This window comes from Coregonus clupeaformis, chromosome 1 (assembly GCF_020615455.1).
Source record: "Coregonus clupeaformis isolate EN_2021a chromosome 1, ASM2061545v1, whole genome shotgun sequence".
Classification (NCBI taxonomy): domain Eukaryota; kingdom Metazoa; phylum Chordata; class Actinopteri; order Salmoniformes; family Salmonidae; genus Coregonus; species Coregonus clupeaformis.
In genome coordinates this window covers 45,891,473-45,913,265 of record NC_059192.1, presented here as the reverse complement: position 1 = coordinate 45,913,265, position 21,793 = coordinate 45,891,473, and the positions used below count along the sequence as shown (strand labels likewise).

The following is a 21,793-nucleotide window of genomic DNA, read 5'->3' as shown; positions in this document are numbered from 1 at the left end:
GCGGATGAATGGTACGACAATGGGCCTCAGGATCTCATCACGTTATTTCTGTGCATTCAAATTGCCATCAATAAAATGCAATTGTGTTCGTTGTCCGTAGCTTATGCCTGCCCATACTATAACCCCACCGCCACCATGTGGTCCTCTGTAGCTCAGCTGGTAGAGCACGGCGCTTGTAACGCCAAGGTAGTGGGTTCGATCCCCGGGACCACCCATACACAAAAAAAAATGTATGCACGCACGACTGTAAGTCGCTTTGGATAAAAGAGTCTGCTAAATGGCATATTATATTATTATTATGCGGAACTCTGTTCACAACGTTGACATCAGCAAACTGCTCGCCCACACGACGCCATACACGTGGACTGCGGTTGTGAGTCCGGTTGGACGTACTGCCAAATTCTCTAAAACGACATTGGAGGCGGCTTATGGTAGAGAAATGAACATTCCTATTCTCTGGCAACAGCTCTGAAGGACATTACTGCAGTCAGCATGCCAATTGCACGCTCCCTCAAAACTTCAGACATCTGTGGCATTGTCTTGTGTGACAAAACTGCACATTTTAGAGTGGCCTTTTATTGTCCCCAGCACAAGGTGCACCTGTGTATTGATCATGCTGTTTAATCAACTTCTTGACATGCCAGGTGGATGGATTATCTTGGCAAAGGAGAAATGCTCACTAACAGGGATGTAAAAATATTTGTGCACAAAATGAGAGAAATAAGCTTTTTTTGCGTACAGAACATTTCTGGGATCTTTTATTTCAGTTAATGAAACCAACACTTTACAAGTTATATTTTTGTTCAGTATAAGTTGGGAGTCATTTTACAGCTTGCATAATGGTAGTTTCTATAACTAAATAGATTACAAAAACAAAATACAGAAAAATGACTTTACCTGATAGTTTGTCGTACGGAGATCTCTCTCGAGCTATCACCAGCTGTGTTTAGTACCTTAGATGCAGAGAATGTGATTGGCAGACGTGATCAGCAGAGATGGTGCCTGGATGCGAAAGTTGGATGGGCAGGGGCAATTTCATGAATATTCAGGAGTCTTAATATAGAACCCGCTGGGTGATTGGTTGAGCCTTCTTGAGTGTGACGTCACACAGATGCCCTACAGAGACGTCTGTTTAGCTAGATCGTGCCACCGGCATGAGCAGTTAGCGCCAAATGAACGACTTGGGAAACCCAGCTTCAGCTTGATCACCAAATTAATTGGGAAATAAATGAAAGCATCAGCAGCTAGCAACCAATCTATTTTAGTTTCACTGTCTGATCATTCAAAAAACGAGCCCACTAATTGTTATTTTTTACCTTTCCACAAACGGTCTGGTATGCGTTGCTTGATATGAGCAAGTTATCCCAAATGTATCAAAGAATATGGAATGCGTCCACAATTAGTTAGTGGCTACTGCCTGGCCAGTGACCTAGCTAGCTATATTTCAGTAAATAGCTAATCTCCTAAATGCGGTGGTCAGTGGATAAACTAAGTTGAAGCGTTGAAAATATTAATCTGAAAACTAACTAGTCGCCAGTTATTCTTGCCCGTAGTGTAATTATGTCGAACCAGTTGGCTAATGTAGCCTGTATGCCCATGAACTCCCAAGTCTTGATAGCTGTGTCTTTTCAAGAAGGCTCAATCTAAATCACCCGACGGGTTCTATGTCGAGATTCATGAATATTCATGTATTGCCCCCCGCCTTCCTACAGAGGACATTTTGCTACTTGGATAGTACACCAATTTATTATTGGTTTACAATTTAGTATTCCAGCTAGCGAACATTAAAAAGTATTTTGAAAAACTTTGCAAGAATTGACATTTCCAACAAACGGAAATGTGTTCAGAAGAAATAAATATACACAATATGTAAAAACCAGCTCCTCCCTCGACAGAGATCGATCATCTCGAAAACTAAAGCAGATAGCTTGCTACAGCCCACCACCTATTATTGTGGTGTAGAAAACGCAAACCATGATATTGATTTTTTTAAACTGTGCTTTAATGGACAGGGATAGGTATGTGGACTGTGCTTCATGTTGGTGCTGGAGATATGTTTGCGCCTCTCTCCCTACATCCCTGTATCCCATAAAGGTGTGTGCATTTGATTATTTCGGCACCATTGGGCTACCGACTAATATAAATCCATGTTTTTTTATATTAGCACTGCACGCTCAGCAAGAGGAGCAGATAGTGTCCTCAAATATGGGACCATAGAAACTCCCCATACTAGAGGGGATCAAAGTCTATTATTATTTTTTTACAGTATGTATGTATTTCATTGGTGGTGGTTAAGGTGAGTTACCCAACACATAATGTAAAGCACTTGTAGGCCTGATGGAAAGCGCTTTAAATAAATGCAATGCACCCATTCATTCATTTCTACGGCAGATAGTACAAAAAAAATACACATATCAGGAGTTAAATGGACACCATGATACCTCTGTGTTTTCTGACAGCTCGCAACATATTTTTGTACAGGAAAAGGATTAAAAAAAACTTTAAAATAACATACTTTTGAAGGAAAATAAGTCTTACTGAAGGGCGTTGTTGACCTGGGTATTGTGCTCTTTTGGTAGTAAAGCTGCCCCACAACTCCATTGGTCGACAGCAGGAGAGAAACAAAACCGCTCAACAGCCCTGAACTAAAAATAGGGTCCTCATTTGTCAATTTCGGTCCTTCAGTCGCCTTCTTATGACCTCTCCGTCTCTGTCATTCATTCTGGTTTGTATTATTCAGCCATGTATTCATTAGACACCAAATGGAAGAAAAACAGTCTGAAACAGGGTGGGGCTATCTGATCTGGTCCCAGAAAAAAATGCTTGTTTTTGTTTTCCGTTTTGACATGTTTTAAAAATGTTTTCTGTTGCATGCCCTAATGAATATGACCCAGGTGTTGTTGGATGTTCCCATCTCTCTCACGTGATGAGGCAGCAGTTGATACAGCGCGGCCCCAGTCTTCTCTTCAGGACTCCCTTCTTCCTTTTGGGGGTCAGGATAGCGATGATGGCCTCATCAAATACAGTTTTCAGTCCTTTCTGGGTGAGAGCCGAGCATTCCACGTAGACACACGCACCGATCTGAAGAGGAAGGGAGGGAAGGGCCAGGCTGTCACTCAAAACGATCAAGGAAAGGGTTAACCTCATCCCCAGGTTAGCTTAGGGAGGAAGTCTGGTGTTAGTCTAATAAAGGCTCAATCAACAAATGCCCACGACTGAAGAGATCCAAAGTTCATCATAACTGTCATAAATAATTGGTTTGATGCAGGACAACCCATCTAGTGTAGAGTAGGGTAAACCAACTGCCTTGTGGCCCATTTACGATCTCAATTCCTTCTGTAAACCTCTGCTGGCCCCACAGTGATACGTACCTCCCTGGCTAGCTTCTGGCCCTGCTCTGTGGTGATGGGCTTCTCCTTCATGTCATTCAGTTTGGCAATGGTCTTGGGGTCGTCACGAAGGTCAATCTGAAACAGGGAGAGATAACACAAACACTTCCTGTCAGCACAGTCACAGCCAATCAGTGAGGCAGACAATAGGCTGCTTAAGAAACTTCTTCAGTTGAGTGAACAACTTGTTCATTCAACTATCTTCCCCATTTTCAAAGAGCACCTCGGGTCAGACTTCTGTAAGAGGTACTCCTCCTCTGTTTCACCATTCTTCAGCTGAGTTTCACTGTAGTATTCAAACAGAGAATGTTCCATCTAGAGAAATGTGCCATATTAGTCCAGTGCAGCATTTCCAAACCCAAACCCTGTTTCTCTATTCTCTTTTCTATAATTGTATTCCTTCATATGTTCTTGTGTGTTTGAATCTAACTTCAACCACGAGGTATGGAGGACTAAAAGTGCCACAATTAAATAAATAAATACACCATTAAATAATTACTTAAATGTGTCATTAATTAATTAAAATTAGAATTAAATACATAAGTGTTATTAAATGTGTCATTAATTAATTCAAATACCGATTCATTTTATGTAAAATACATATATAATTATTTCACTATTTACATTTACATTTCATGATCCTGCATTGCAGTGATTCATGAATTACTTAAAACTGTCAAACTGACCCATCAAAGTCAGTGGGCGGGGCTAACGCGAATCTAGTCTGATCCATTGCTTTGGTCTGAAGTAGAGTAGGCCAACCTGGATAGAGACAATGGAGGATCTCCGTGAACTTTCCAGGGAGTTGGTTAGAGACATTTTAAACTTAGCAGAGGATGTAGAAGCAGGACCTGCTGACCCAGAGCATGTAGCTAGTAAAGCAGAGGAACTTATTGAAGTTGTTGGAGTCATTTCCGCACTTTCCGACGAAGATATCGACCACAGAGTGATTGCAAATCTAGAAGAAGTTGTCCACCGCTTCTCTGGTACCAGGGCACTTCAGGCCCAACACACACAGGGACCGGGCGTTTGGCGTTTGACATACCGAGTGCAGTTCTGGAGCATCAACTTCTTTGTGGAGTTCCCGCAGTTCAAATTGCAGCGATGTTCGGTGTGTCAAAGAGGACCATCAGGAGGCGCATGCAACAATACAGTTTAAGGTATTTACACTAAATTCATGAGTTTTCTGTTTATGAATTGCTGCTCTCATACACTCGGAAAGAATATGACGTTTAAGGTAACATTACTTGATGTTGTGTTTTTCTTGTTTGTACAGAAAGACAGATCTCTATTCAGCTGTGAATGATGAGGAGTTAGACCGTATTGTAAGTGAAATTCACAGAAGTCATCCAAACACCGGCTACAAGCTAATGCGTGGTCACCTGAATGCAAGAGGTGTGCATGTTCCAAGTGAGTAGATAATAATATGGGCATTATTTAAATGTATTTTTAATTTGGAGCTCTGCCCCTTTGAAAGGTGAAGGAAGCCCGCTTATGGAAAGACATCGCCTCTGAGATGTAGAATGTGTAGAAGAAATGTGAAGAGAAACACACATTTCAGGACGGCTGACTTGTATCATCAGGATAGACATGTCCTGTGATTTTTAGCCTCCTGTTTAATAGAGGTGGAACAATATCTGACAGTAATATTCTCAGCTGTCCGGATGTGCCCCTGCTGTAAAGGGTATAATATAATCATAGAAAAGCAAAATATCATAGGAGGCAAAAAATCTCAGGTCATCTCTGTTCGAGCATGTGGTATCTATCTATCTATCTATATATGTGTGTATATATATGTATATGTGTATATATATGTATATGTGTATATATATGTATATATATGTGTGTATGTATATATATATATAAATATATATATATATATATATATATATATATATATATAAATATATGTATGTATGTATATATATGTATGTATATGTATGTATATATATATAAATATATATATGTATGTATGTATATATGTATGTATATGTATGTATGTATATGTATATATAATTTTTATATATGTGTATATATATATGTGTATGTGTATATATATATATATATATATACATACACATACATATATATACATATATATATATATATATATATGTATGTATATGTACAATATCTGACAGTAAAGTACATTTTTGAAGCTGTGGTGGTTCTGTAATAGTTGACTGTTTTACACACATTATTTATTTTATTATGACACCACTATATCCTCAAAATAAGTAGCCAGTGAGTGTGTGGTTATTCATTTTAAATTCCTCCCCTCAGTCTCAAGACTGCAAGAGTCTTTACGCAGAGTCAATGCAGAGGGAGTCTACATGAGACGTCTGAGGTATTAAGGCGACGGCAGTATTTTGTTCCTGGCCCAAACTCTTTGTGGCATATAGATGGCCACCATAAGCTTATCAGGTCAGTGATATTAGCAGATAAACAATGCATCTTTCTATATGTTTCATTACAATTGTTATACAATAAAGTTATATTTTTTCATGTGTTTGCAACAGGTGGAGATTTGTTGTCCACGGTGGGGTGGATGGATTCAGTCGTTTAGTGGTCTACCTGACTGTGGCCGGCAATAATAGAGCTCATACGGTCTTACAGAGCTTTATCGCCGCTGTTGAGCAGTATGGGCTGCCATCAAGGGTACGGTCTGACAAAGGGGGGGAGAATGCAGATGTAGCAGAATTCATGATCAGAAGCAGAGGTACCGACAGGAATTCACACATCACAGGCAGAAGTGTCCACAATCAGCGGTAAAGAAATATGTTTGGCAACTAGGCTCACACAACTAACATACTAGTTGAATGTACTTTAGCATATGTCATAAATTAACAATTTCTCAATTTTATTCTAAACACAGAATAGAGAGGATGTGGAGAGATGTTTATGAACATGCCCTGGACCTCTTCTATCAGATCTTTACTTCATTGGAAGATCAGGAGACACTGAATCCAGACAATGAAGTCCATCTTTTCGCTCTGCACCGGATTTTCCTTCCACTGGTTCAGCAAAGCCTCGACTCTTTTCGAGATGCTTGGAACTTCCACGGTCTTAGAACTGAAAGGAATCAGTCACCACAGCAACTCTGGAGAAGTTACAGAGAGCAAGGCCCTGAGGAGGATCCTACTGAGGTTAACAATGAACTTTAAACACTTTCTTAAAATTGTTTCCCCAAAGGAATTATGGGAGAAAAAAATGGTGCTAAATGTGATACTTTAAATGAAACATTTACTATAGATTATTGTCTCTTTAAAATCTCCCGAGCTTTTAAAGATCAACCTGTGAGCTGTAGTTTCTACAGTGCATACTATGCAAAGCTGTATTATTTTAAAAAACTGAATAAGTAACATTTCATTTCTCACTGCCTTGGTGACCAAAAATAACAATCTTGTGTAAGGACATGTCAAACTAGTTTTAAGTACAAGACTGATTATGCTTGTCATCCATTCAGGTTCCTGAAGAATATGGGATCGATTGGAACGGACCTCACTGCCTTCATCGAGGCACTGTGTCAGTCCCCGAGGTTCAGCTGGCCCGTGAGCTCTCAGATGAAGAGGTTGCAATTTTGCCAGCTCCAGGAGTTTCTGTTACTGATGCACTTAGACTATATGTAGAGACTGTGGCAGTGTTATCAAGAATCTTAGACTGATGTCCAACCCATGTTTTTATTTGTTGTGTTAGAACAAGCAAGGAAAAACTGAAAGTTTACTTTCCTTTTAAAAGAAAGGAAAAAAAGCTGTTTCTTTGAAGCTTCCTGTCTCATTATGGTCCACAGAATGACTAACATGAATGCTGTACTGTTAGCACTGAAGGTGCAGAACAGTTTGATTTTAGTAAATGGAAGAAAAAAAGTCAACTACTGCACAGTGTGTTAATGTTTTCAAAGACACTGAACTTGTGTCAATTCATCTGAACTGTGTATGCATTGACATTAGGGCTGGGCAATATGGAGAAAATCAAATATCACATTTTTGACCTAACACCTTGATGTCGATATTGCAACGATATTGTAAGGTTGACAATTGGTGCATTCACAAAATATCTTCCACATTTAGATTTCGGATAAATAACTATCATATTGTGGATATAATGACTAAGTGGTAAAAGGCAAATAATAGAACAGCTAGAACAGTCTGGTAAGTTCAGAAAATGACATCACTTTACTGTAATGCAGCCTTTGAAACCAGGAAAGACTAAACTTACCATGTAACGATATTACACTTCTTCAAAATCTAATGGTGCTTTTCCATTACATGGTACCTACTCGCCTCGCCTCGCCTTTTTTGGTTTTCCATTACGAAAAAAAGTACCTGGTACCTGCTAACATATACTTTTTTAGCACCTGCTCAGTCGAGGTTCCAAGCGAGCTGAGGCGAGCCGAGAAGGTAACTTTTAGACATTTTGTCCTGCACCTCACACAGCGTCTCAACATTGGGGCTAGCAGGACCGAGTCTTCTCTTGATTTTTAGCCGTTGCAATGAAAGTTCTGTTTAACCGTGTAACTAAACCAACGTAGAGGTGAATAGCGCCACCCAGTGTATTGGAATGTGTTCAGTAGCTCTGCATCAATCCATTATCCGGAATTGATTTGTCTTGGCTTGATGCAGAGGGTAACCAATCAGGCGTTAGGTTCCGCCTACCAACTTTTGATGGGTCAGTTTGACAGTTTTAAGTAATTCAGGAAGCACTCCAACGCAGGACCATGAAATGTAAATGTAAATAGTGAAATTATTATATATGTATTTTACATAAAATGAATCGGTATTTGAATTAATTAATGACACATTTAATAACACATTTATGTATTTAATTCTAATTTTAATTAATTAATGACACATTTAAGTAATTATTTAATGGTGTATTTATTTATTTAATTGTGGCACTTTTAGTCCTCCATAACGAGGCATTAGTCCCTTTTTTATTTTTATTTGAATGCAGAGCTGACACACAATGTCTGCCCGATCACGCTGTTCCTCTAGCACTCAATTAAAACTAATTAATCCTTTACCCGGCATATGCCCACTGATACGTGTAACAAACTCTTTATTGAGACAAACATTCATTAACACATCTGTGGTTGTGTTTGATTTGTGGCTCTGGTCTGTCTGAATTGATTTGGGTCCACATCAGTATGCAGTGTGACTGAGTTACGGTGGGACCGATAAAAGAGCAGTGAATATCAGCTGACAGAACGATAATATGCCCATGTTCTATTTCTGGTGGCCAGGGAACTGTTGACGGATGGACACCCACAAGTGTGGTTTAAAAAGTGTCTGGACTGATCTCTTGGAAAGTATTTGAGAGCTGTGGCTCTAAATATTGAAGTCAACTAATACCAAAAAGCTAACATGTTCCATTTACTATTACTATTAAGTTCCATCTACCGTTAAAAAATGTTAATGATTCGAAACTATACACCTATATTTCTTTATGCATGTTCGTGAATGGTCTTAAGAATAAAATAAACCAGAGTACAGTACATTTAAGTGGAGGTTCAGTTTTATAAATCGCCCCTCCCCTGTCAATGTGAAGTAGAGTGTGAGCATGAGTAAGGTGGACGAGGATAGAGCATGACAGGTGAATACAGCAGGCTCTGTGAAACTCAGCATGTGGAATGGCCAGGACAAAGTATAGAGACAGGTTCTGGGTGTGGTGGCTGTGGCTCGTTAGGCTCACCTGGGTGCCTATGAGGAGGTATGGGACACTGGGGGCATACTCCTGCAGCTCGGTGACCCACTCTTCCCTCACGTTCTGGAAACTGGCCGGGTTGACCACAGAGTAGCAGATGAGGAAGACGTCGGTCATGGGGTACGACAAAGGCCTCAAGCGGTCATAGTCCTCCTGGAAAAAGTGAAGGGAGGGTAATAAGAGAGAGACAAGTTAGGGGCGGGGAACAGGAGACACAGGGGAGAAAGAGAGTAACAGCCTTCCTTAGATCATATCCACCAAGAGATTACCACATCCTCTGAATTATTATTCATGAATTATTCAACCGTATGGAAAATGAGCTCCAAATGCAACCATCCTTATACCCCTCACTGAGGCTCTGAGGCAGAGAGGAGAGCGAACTTACACTGTGCTTATCTACTAGACTCCACCATGCACTGCCAAGCTACCAGGCTGTTTTATGGGAATAATGAACACTTTTATATGAAGGGAGTGATGAGCATGAAAAATAATGAGCGGATGTGCAGATTTCTACAGATGACCTTCATCAGACTTCTTCTTTTCTCTCTGTCACTCTCTGACTGTGGCCATTGGGCATTATTTCACATTAGCAGTACTTTACAGGAAGTATTGCGGAAGACATCAGACAAACTGCCATCTCCGATAGGCCTCAGTTTATTGTATGGAGCTAATAGCTAATTCACATACAACATGGTCGTGTTGCCGTAAATGAGATCAAGCGTTTCCTCATCACTCCCTGATAACTACATCAGCACATATGAATATTCATGAGTTGTCTGACTTTAGGAGCATCCACAGCACACTCTGAATGACCAGACTTTATATACGTGGGCCATACACACCAAAATGACCAGAGTTTATACAAGTGATGCCGAGCGCACACATCAAGACTAGTTATGATATGATGGGCAAAGGTGGCAAGCTTGAAGAATGGAAATTAATGGGTCTTCTGTCATTAATATGACTTGTCTGATTAAGCTTAACAAACTAACTTAATCAACATTGCTCAAGTCAAGACCAGACTCACGAAAAATCTAAGTGAATTAAATTCTGTGCAATGGATCATTAAGAAGTCTTGGACAACCTTGTGGCGATGCCACCATAGTATCTGTTATTCCCACTTATGGTGAGCGCAGTGGTTTCAAGAACTGATGGAATTAAGAGAAAAAATAGCCTTCATGAAACCTAGCTGATGTCTTACAGAAAAAATGCTGATACTCTTCTTTCCAGTCCATTAAAAACTGTTTGTGAGAATACATGTCAGCATGTGTTCATGTGAATTCCCAAGTGTGTGTGTGTGTGTGTGTGTGTGTGTTAGAGCTGGAAGATATGGAAAAAAAATCCATATTGGGATAAATTGCCTGAATTTACATGATAACGATAAATAGAACGATACGTTTATAACATTAATGTGCACCACAGTGAATTTTTTGATCGTATGAAGGAGGAAGAAGGAAGTGTAAAAATGCAAGAGGGGCCAGTAAAGAAGTAAAACAGAGGAAGGAAAAGAGAAAGTAAACTGAAGAGGGTTTATATTGAGAAGCTAATAAAGGCCCTCAAGGCAGGGCAGATTCCAACCACTCTCCCCATACGCGTCCTTACATTTCTATCAGGGCAAGGCTTTTTATGGCATTTCTACTTGGCTGGTATGTGATCTCAGCTGTGAGCGAGTGTGTCAAGTCAGTGACATATGAGCGTCTATAATGTCAGTGAGTCACTCCCCCTCTTCCTCGGGCCCGGCAGCTGTGTCAGGGACACCTGTTCAGACCACAGGGAGAATAATGAGCGCAGGCACTACGCTTCATGGTCCAGACACAGAACTGTCTGAAGACTGCACTGTAAAGGGGTTACTGTGAATTTTACTGTTTCTTGGTTGCCAGTATGGATTAATATTTTCCCGAAAATCTACCAAGTACAAAACAGCGCAGAGAAGCGGGGGAAATGTTATAGCGGTATTTAGACATGCATAGGCGAGAGACGTGCTTTGATAGTGCAAGCCATGGATTACAGAATAAAGTGAGGAATTTTCATGCTAGACAGTAGTCAAGAGTAGTAGTAGTCCTCTGTCGCTCAGCTGGTAGAGCATGGCGCTTGTAACGCCAGGGTAGTGGTTTCGATCCCCGGGACCACCCATACGAAGAAATGTATGCACACATGACTGTAAGTCGCTTTGGATAAAAGTGTCTGCTAAATGGCATATTATAAGATTTTGGGTTTCAATGGGATTGGGACTGGATAGGAAAATAGCCTAGGCTCTAGGACAAGAGAAGATACAATTTTCCCTCATGCCTCTGAATTGTTAACAGAAGCCTATGTAGTGAATTGTGCATAGGCCTATCAAATTTGTGACTGTCTGAAGAGTCACAATGACAGCTAAAAGAGGCACACGTTTTTTGTAGTCTATACAGCGCATTCGGAAAGTATTCAGACCCCTTGACATTCTCCACATTGTTACGTTACAGCCTTATTATAAAATTGATGAAATATTTTTTTCTCTCTTATCTACACACAATACCACATAATGACAAAGTGAAACAGGTTTTTAGAAATTCTTCCAAATGTATGAAAAAAAAAAAAAACGTATTCAGACCTTTTGCTATGAGACTCGAAATTGAGCTCAGGTGCATCCTGTTTCCACTGATCTTCCTTGAGATGTTTCTACAACTGGATTAGAGTCCACCTATGGTAAATTCAATTGATTGAACATAATTTGGAAAGGCACATATCTGTCTATATAAGGTCCCGCAATTGACAGTGCATGTCAGAGCAAAAACCAAGCCATGAGGTCGAAGGAATTGTCTGTAGAGCTCTGAGACAGGATTGTGTCGAGGCACAGATCTGGGGAAGGGTACCATACCACTTCTGTAGCATTGAAGGTCCCCAAGAACACAGTGGCCTCCATCATTCTTAAATGGAAGAAGTTAGGAACCACCAACTCTTCCTAGAGCTGGCCGCCCAGCCAAACTGAGCAAAATCGGGGAGAAGGGCCTTGGTCAGGGAGGTGACCAAGAACCCGATGGTCAGTCTGACAGAGCTCCAGAGTTCCTCTGTGGAGATGGGAGAATCTTCCAGAAGGACAACCATCTCTGCAGCACTCCACCAATCAGGCCTTTATGGTAGAGTGGCCAGACGGAAGCCACTCCTCAATAAAAGGCACATGACAGCCCGCTTGGAGTTGTCTCAGACCATGAGAAACAAGATTCTCTGGTCTGATGAAACCAAGATTGAACTCTTTGGCCTGAGTGCCAAGCGTCACGTCTGGAGGAAACCTGGCACCATCTTTACGGTGAAGAATGGTGGTGGCAGCATCATGCTGAGGGGATCTTTTTCAGCGGCAGGGACTGGGAGACTAGTCAGGATCGAGGGAATGATGAACGGAGCAAAGTACAGAGAGATCCTTGATGAAAACCTGCTCCAGAGCGCTCAGGACCTCAGACTGGGGCGAAGCTTCACCTAACAGGACAAAGACCCTAAGCACACAGCCAAGGCAACGCAGGAGTGGCTTCGGGACAAGTGTCTGAATATCCTTGAGTGGCCCAGCCAGAGCCCGGACTTGAACCCGATCGAACATCTCTGGAGAGACCTGAAAATAGCTGTGCTGCGACGTGCCCCATCCAACCTGACAGAGCTTGAGAGGATCTGCAGAGAAGAAATGGGAGAAACTCCCCAAATACAGGTGTGCCAAGCTTGTAGCGTCATACCCAAGAAGACTCGAGGCTGTAATCGCTGCCAAAGGTGCTTCAACAAAGTACTGAGTAAAGGGTCTGAATAGTTATGTAAATGTGATATTTCAGTTTATTTTTAATACATTTGCAGAAATTTCTAAAAACCAGTTTTTGCTTTGTCATTATGGGGTATTGTGTGTAGATTGAAGAGGAAAAACAACAATTTTATCCATTTTAGAATAAGGCTGTAACGTAACAAAATGTGGAAAAAGTCAAGGACCCTGAATACTTTCCGAATGCACTGTATATAGGAGTTTTCTGTAGGGTTTATTAATGGCATTCAGGTCGCGTGTGCAGTCCGGCAATGTCAATTGTGCGTGTGCTTTGAATTTATGGCGACTTTGTGTGAAGTAAATAAACTGGGCTAAAGGCTTCCATGTGACAAACTGTTTGGATAATGTGCCATTTAGTTTTTTGCTAATCTGCTGCTGCGAATGTTGTGTATTTTGTGGAATTGCATTAGTGCGACATTGAGGAAATGTTTTACTTCCCAGGTCTTGTAAATGTAAATGTAAATGTCTTGTCATTTAATTATTTCGGGAAATGTGAAGAGTGTTCCCGGACAGTCCCGGGATCCCGGTTACCCATGTTAATCCCTAGTTGCCAGCTAGTTACTGTATTTCATATTACAGTACTTCACCAAAACTGTCTGAGCATTTCCCAACACGAGATGAACCATGTAGAATAGAGTGCTAGTTCCATCTGAGTTATCATATTCAAGGTGATTACATCACATTCCATATCATGGCGCATTAGACCTATGATGGTCAATGGTGAAACAGTTTAAAACATCCATCAGCAGCCTCTAGCTGTAGTGTTCAAATGAACATGAAATGTCTGGTGCTCTCATTGGTGGTTCTCCCGAGTGGCGCAGTGGTCTAAGGCACTGCATTGCAGTGCTAGCTGTGCCACTAGAGATCCTGGTTCGAATCCAGGCTCTGTCATAGCCGGCTGCGACCGGGAGACCAATGGGGCGGCGCGCAATTGGCCCAGCGTCGTCCAGGGTAGGGGAGGTAATGGCCGGCAGGGATGTAGCTCAGTTGATAGAGCATGGCGTTTGCAACGCCAGGGTTGTGGGTTTGATTCCCACAGGGGGTATGAAGAAAAAAAAACGTATGCATTAACTGTAAGTCGCTCTGGATAAGAGCGTCTGCTAAATGACTAAAATGTAATGTAAAAATGTGTTCAAAGGGGCATGACACGTCTAGCTACCTCCCATTGGGGTTCAGCTCAGTGGAGGGGAACAAGGCCCTGCAGCAGCAGCAGAGCAGAGCCCATTTTACTCTCTACCCCCTGCAGGGATGTCTAGGGGTCACTGGGTCACATCTCAGGGAGGGCACCGAGTCAAACTTAACGAGGCACTGTACAAAACAACAGGAGGGGGGATAGTCACAGAAGAGTGATGGAAGGATGTGCAACTGAGTGTGAAGAGTGTGAGTGCAGAAGGGAATGAGCAAATTAGGAGCTGAGCAGCAACAAAGGGAGAGAGTGAAGAGACCGATCCCAGGGGGACGCCGTGTTGCCATGGGTACTACAACAGCACTTAACATCCACTTCCTGCTTTCTCCTCATATCCACAGAAGCAATGCTATGCTAGCTTGCTATGATGAGTGCATCAGCCAGGGAGAGGATTAATTAATAAATAAATAAGACTCTCCATTCCTTCTGTTCTTGGCCCACATATTCAAGAGCGAAGAGATGTGATCTAACATGTTACGTGTAGACCTATGGAATATACGGGTGGTGTAATAAGCAATACCCAGACAAAAACATAGGGCAAGGCAGATAGAATACAGTGACACACCTTACTGTATGCTAGCGCACTGTCAATGACTGTTAATGATGTCATACAATGGGGTCACATGTGAGGAGAGTGACAGCACAATTGCTTAAAAATACATAATCTCCTTGTCTCCTCCCCTTCATCTGACTTCAAGAGACTTGACAGGTGAAAACAATATGGTGGAAGCTCATCTTTAGGCTGGCTTTCACCTGGTCTGTTCTTCCAGATCAGAGTGATGAAGAAGAGGCGAAGAGAATATGGATTTTTAAGGCAATTGAGACAGAGCCTATGTCTGCACAGCATTATTTTCTCTTTGAGCAAATGGTTCATCATCTTCCCTTATGAAACAGCTGAGGATTCTGGGAGCTTCAGCTCTGCCAGGTACATAAATATTAAACGGTCCATGGAGCCAATAAAACATGTGTAATGCAGAGCATGAGGTGGGGACTGTAGCAGGAGAGTGTGAATTGGCGGGTGGGTGGCTGGGTTAGACAAGGTTCCTCAACAGAGAGAGGTACAGTATTAAGCATTGTATTCTTCTACATCCCCCGCCTGAGCCTCCTAAGGATGCATTACAGGATTCCAGAGCAGATTTGCAGTTTTCCGCTCCCCTTTACTCCGTTTTTTCCCCTTTCTCTCAGCCAGCCCCTCGGTCTCGCTCGCTTCCTCTTTCCCCGCCGTCTCCCTCGCTTCCTCTCCATCTCTTGGTTTCCCTCCCTCTCGCTCTCTGGCACTCCCTTCTTTGATCAGATGCTGAAGCTATAAACATTACCAGCTGGCTTTGTGCTCAGCCTAAAGAAGTCAGCCAGGGTGGGGGTGGAGGATTGGAGGACTGGAGGGGCTGCGTTTGAAGGGAAGTAACTCTACTCTCTGTGGCCTCGGCGCCCACAGTCGACATCTGGGAAACTTCTCCATTTCACAGTCCTGAATCAGCTAAAACAAAAAGGCTCTAGACATGGAATTGCAATCAAACACAAAGGGGTAAACAAAAAGCAGTGTGAATCACTACTGATTAGTCGTTTTACGATCATATAGTTTCTCTGAAGAATGAGTTATGGCAGCTACAGATTTAAGTGGGAATAATGATTTGGAGTAGGTGGAAACAATAGGAACTGTAATTTGCTACACATGTACTTATATTGTATTAATGAACAAACAATAGGCCTATTGTACTATTTCTCAACCTCAAATCTATTCACATTTCACCGGGCGGATAATGTTTCAGTTCAAGACCTTGTTTGGACTTCACACAGCTAAATCAGGTTCAGAGGAGAGTGTTAACAATTCATCACTGCATATGACATGCCTTAGCTTCAGACCCAGCTTCAGTGAGTATGTGCTCTTACAAAAAAAAATCCACACAAAAACAAAATTGGTGTATCACATATGAGGATTCGACAGGATCACCAATACTCACTGAAGAACAAATCAATAGCATCTGTTGGAGACAGACAGGTAGCGTGGCGAATGAGGTGAGCTCTCTGGTCATTCTCGCTTCTCTTCTTCGCGAAGAGCATTACCCTCTAAGCGCTCCCCTGCACGACTGGATCCCTGGTTTGAACCGTGAAGGATATCGTTGCCGGGCGTACGTCTTTAGACCCCGTCGAAAGGTTGAGTAATGACCGAAAGTTTTTGCTTTGTGTACAAACTGCAGTCTCCGTTGGTAGCTAGCTTCATGGCTAGCTATTGTGACTCGGTTAGCCCATGCTGCAAGACTTCGGCTAACTAGGCTAGCTCACTGAGAGGCAAGCTAACCTGCACACACGGTAGCATTGCTAGCTCCCTTCTCTCATATAGCTTAACCTACGTTCACCCGTTGCGTTAAATAGACAAACTATCTCAGCAAAACGGCTCCTTCAGTCGCAGGAGCAAACTCTGCCCCCACGTGTTTCCCTTCAGCCATCACTGAGCTAGCTACGGCAAACCTTCACAACCATCCCAGGACAAGCTTAGTCCAGCACTCAAACCCCCACGTTCTTGTGCTTGCGGTTCCATGATTGCGGTGAAGGATTTCCACTCTCAATGCATCAAATGGTATACTTTAAAAGCTAGTATACTTTAAATGCCCGGATGTCATACTCATTTCGGCTTTGACAACAGCTGATCAATTAGATATGGGGATGCGCTACCGAAATCAACGAATAGCAGGAAACAACGCAATCACGCATGACACATTCTCAGTATGCGAAAATCGAGTATGGTTTAAATTAGGGTTGGGCCGATATATGATTAAAGTGAATATCGCGATATTTGACATTGATGATATATCGTATAGTCTTGCACGTCACTCTATTTGATCGCTTTCAACTCAAAACGGTGCAGTTTTATCAGTTAGACTGTATGAATATGTTGAAAATGAAGCCTTATGTTTTGCCATTCTAAGGTTATTTAATTAGAATGGGACTATAATATCGTAAATAAGCACAATTGCAGTCTGGAAATATCTAGTTATTAACGGTGCGAAACGATTATATTGGATATAGCGATATTTGGAGTAGTATATCGTAGAAGAGGTCTCCCCAAATGTCCCCCAACCCTAGTTTAAATGCCAGGATGTTATACTCATTTCGGCCATTTTCCACAGTGCATTGAAAGAGGAAGGCTGCGAGTGATAGGCCATAGTTCTCTTCAAGTAGCAAAATAACAAAACTAGGCTTGTTAATCGGGAAGATGCCCGAAGCTTCTGTGGTGGTGTTCAAATGTAGGCTAAGTAGTTTTTGTTCTCCTTAAAATGATCACGAGTATTGCATCGTAGGCTACATCTTTGAAAACAGACTAACTGGATTTCTGTTTTCGCACTGAAAAGTGTATTGTTGTCTTGGCCTTCGTCAGAGTTTTTTAACTAAATACTAAACCATCTTTTGATTTCTGAATGTGTCGGCACCGGGGACTCTGGACGTGGCTGTGTTATTGATGTCATGTTAATCAGGCCTTTTGATTTGAACACATTGATTGTTTTAGTTTTGTAGGCTAGGCTACCTATTTAATAAATGGATCAAGCCTTACCAGTCATTCTCATCTCGTTCCCAATGATCAGTGCTTTAGTTTATTATGTTGCTGTCCAGCGGTTCTGAATTTGCTATGCAGTTTTGGTGTACTATGTAATGAACTTATCCTCTGAGGTAACTCTGGGTCTTCCTTTCCTGTGGCGGTCCTCATGAGAGCCAGTTTCATCATAGCACTTGATTGCTTTTGCAACTGCACTTGAAGAAACTTTCAAAGTTATTGAAATGTTCCAGATTGACTGACCTTCATGTCTTAAAGTAACGATGGACTGTCGTTTCTCTTTGCTTATTTGAGCTGTTCTTGCCATAATATGGAGTTGGTCTTTTACCAAATAGGGCTATCTTCTGTATACCAACCCTACCTTGTCACAACACAACTGATTGGCTCAAACGCATTAAGAAGGCAAGAAATTCCACAAATTAATGTTTAACAAGGCACACCTGTTAATTGAAATGCATTCCAGGTGACTATCTCATGAAGCTGGTTGAGATAATGCCAAGAATATGCAAAGCTGTCATCAAGGCAAAGGGTGGCTACTTTGAAGAATCTAAAATATATTTAGATTTGTTTAACACTTTTTTGGTTACTACATTATTCCATATGTGTTATTTCATAGTTGAGATGTCTTCACTATTATTCTACAATGTAGAACATAGTAAAAATAAAGAAAAACCCTGGAATGAGTAGGTGTGACCAAACTTTGGACTGGTATTGTATACATGTTACAGCACTTTGGTTTCACTAATAAATATATTGAAATGGAACAAAATGATCCGTTTCTGTCTTCAGCCATAAAAAAAAAAAGACAGATGGGCTATATGGTCTACTACAGTATAGGTCGAATGTGATAGTCTGCCTATAACCAGCCTGAGTATTCTATTCAGTTTAGAGACATTAATCAAATTAATGCGATGCATGTCTGTTGAATTTGGACAAATTCAACTGCACTCGACCCGCCCCACCTACTCAGCCAATCAGGAGCAGATACCGAGGCATACTGCATACTTTTTACTAAACGGTACGTGCTAAATAGTATGCGACGATAAGTAAATAGTATGCAGTTTATGTATGTAATATGTATTCGGACTGCCAGTGACAACATCCCTACTAGACACTGGACATAAGACCCCTGTTCCTCACATAATAGACCCATTGAAATGCTTCGCTAGGCCTAAAACCACTGTCTATCACAGACCAGACTGACTTGAAACTAGAGCAATGTGTAAACCACACCTGTTGCAGCTTAGAGTCTGGTCAGAATTTCAAGCTTGCGGGTGTGTCCAGAGCACCATTGGTTAACAGTACACGGGGATAGGTTGTGTCCTTGGATGTGGCATGCTTGGCATGCAGCCAGAGTTAAAATAAACCCACTGTACCTGACCAGCTGTGTCGTACAATCCCAATAAGTACTGCTTCCCGCCAACGTTGACACTCACTGCAAAGCAATGGAAAAGTATAGTTTAGAGGGGTGGGGGGGGTCTCGGAGCCAAACAAGTGGCTTTGATTACAGAAACAGATGTATTCCTATGCAATCTGAGCCAAAAAGTAAGCAAAACATTCGAATATACACTTCACCTTCTCCTAAACATTGGATTTTGGTAGACTATCCAAGCAAATTGGCATAGAGATTAAACTCATGCAACTATAACTAGGCTACTGAAAGAATGATGTCAGCTTTTATAATTAACGATTGGCTAATTGGTAATGGTTCCATTCGAGACAACACCCATATGTATGATAATGTATGATCATTACATGCTCCAAAGTCCCCTTACCTGCATAATGGTCAAACACAGTGGGCACATACTCCTCTGGAAAGGCGTCGTTGGCATAGCTCATCAACAGACACGTTTTGCCCACAGCACCGTCTCCAACCACAACGCATTTCAACATAATAGTGCCGGTTCCGTTTGCCATGATGATCCTATCATCACCATCATCCTCCGACGCCCTGTTTTCCTGAGATGCACGGCGACCCCCACACCACGGGCATCACCAGAGTCAAGAGTCCGACTGCGCGACGCACCGAAACCAATGGAAATTCAATTTCTTCTCATCGCCACCGTGTTGGCTTAAATTAGTTTCCTTTCTACCCTGCATACACAAACTGCACATACACTGTGTAGGGTGGCTATCTACCGGTTCAGCAAAGTCTATAAAGTCCCTGCGGTCGATACGGCGTCACTCCCGTCTCCCGCCCTGTCGGTGATGTCTTTGCAAGACACGCGCTTGGAAGCCCACTGCCGAGCTTGTTCCCCAGTTCGCCCCTTGACTCTCCGTCCCTCGCCTAAATTGCATTGGCACTATAGACAAGGTAGGTTCGCTTGTTGTAGAGGCGGGGCTATATCCGAGACCAAGGGGCTCTGGTAAAAATCCACAGATTGTGGATAGTTTATTGATTTTAGTATACTTCTTTGTAAAATTCTATTTGTCATCGTTCTTACATTTGATTTGCATCTTTAGACAAACATGTTTTGGCATATACCTTATGCATAATGGTGTTCGATTTAGAGACTTTCTCTATTACTTTCCTGATAAATCCAAAATTATTACAAAATTGCACAAAATCATTAGCTCTGATTATACTGCCTAGATCTGCATTAGCCAAAGTATGACAATGTCATGATGACCTGAAGATTTAGACTAAGTGAGAGGTCTGGGGGTGTCCAGTAAGATATGGTAGTTGGCGATGGATGAGAGAGTGGAAGGGAGTTATTGCGAGGATCCGGCAGATGGAGACAACACAGGAGGGAGTGGATGCTGTGAAAATACAGTAGAAGAAGAGATGGCTTGACCTCTGTGTTGCACTCATCTTCATTACCTTTCTCAAGAGGAGGAGGAAGAACAAGCAAACAAATGAACACACATGCACAGGCACACACAGACAGACACAAACACACACCTGTGTTTCTGATAGTGGTGGGAACAGCTGTCTCGTTAAACATGTTTGTCCCAGCAAACATTTGATGGCCTGGACTTCTCTCTCATATTATATTTCCATTTGATATCATATGTCACATGTGCACATATGCATACATTCCCACCCCACAACAACCCTACAGTTCATGTCCACATTGTTGATAGTCCCTAGCCAGATGTCTACGGTCCAATCAGAATCAGGGGGCGTGGCTAAGAAGAGCTGAGAAGATGTGCCTTTGAACCTTCAGTGTAGCCCTATCATCACATTTTGACAGTTGCTGCAGCTGTCACATGACCAAACAATTACCTCATACTTGCTGTTAAAATCATGTAACTTATTAGATGTTACATATGAGCCAATCAGAGAAGAGAAGCAACAGTCTTTAGTCAAATTCCAAATGAGACTATCTGCATTGCCTTTATGTAATCTATAATGAATGCACATAAAATGCATATATTAATTTAGCCTACTGTATATGAACTGTATATAATACATTGCTTCATTTTACCCAGATGTATAAGCTAGGTTACTGGTGTAAGTTTGATGTTGGTAAGCTACATGAGTTCATTAGTGAGCTGCTGACCTTATTTCCCAGTGGATGACATTTAATATCAACTGTCTATTTTTGTAACCAGACTAGGTTTAAAGGTGAAGGCATCTGTAAAAGACATGGCTTGCCTTTTATCCTGTCCCAGTAGTTCCTTTTTGACTGTTTGTAGAGAACATTTACTTGAAATTAAATGTGCATGCAAATTAATCAAAATCTGTGTCTCAGTATCTACGGTAACTGATAACAGTCTCCAGCACTTCATTTGGATCGGTATGCTCTTCTATCATATTTCTAGATAATACCTTTTTTCATGTCACATGTGCACACAAATACATGCACAGACACGCACATGCACGTACGTACACACACATGCACATATACGCACATGAACACATACACACAAAACGCAAAGACGCGCGGAAACACACACACAGTGTCAATTTTCCAATGTGTAACAAGCTTGGGGAAGACAGGCATATGAGTGATGGTTTGTTCCATCAGCTGCTGGCAGTTCTAGGGTATGAGTCCAGCCTTCACTAAAAATATGGCCTGTAATTTCACCAATCCCTCAGTGTGGTCCTGTATTGCACATTCTAATTTAAGAGCTCATCTCAGGGCTTTTGATTGCTCCCCTCTCTCCTGTCTTATTGCACGTCTTCACTTCCAACCATTGATTGATGCTGCTTGGAATGGGATGGAGAAAAGTGTTTGTGTGTG

The 21,793-nt window shown here is 41.7% G+C and overlaps 1 protein-coding gene across 1 annotated transcript; it reads right to left on the bottom strand.

Moving 5' to 3' along the window:
- Positions 1-1,173: 1,173 nt before the first annotated feature.
- Positions 1,174-19,898, bottom strand: LOC121569306 (rho-related GTP-binding protein RhoQ). Its single transcript, XM_041880144.2, has 5 exons — positions 19,382-19,898; positions 18,983-19,041; positions 9,081-9,245; positions 3,372-3,467; positions 1,174-3,081 (listed from the first exon to the last, which is right to left on the bottom strand). Exons 1-5 carry the CDS (start codon positions 19,521-19,523, stop codon positions 2,920-2,922), a joined length of 624 nt encoding a protein of 207 aa, XP_041736078.1. The 5' UTR covers positions 19,524-19,898; the 3' UTR covers positions 1,174-2,919.
- Between the last annotated feature and the right edge of the window lie 1,895 nt (positions 19,899-21,793).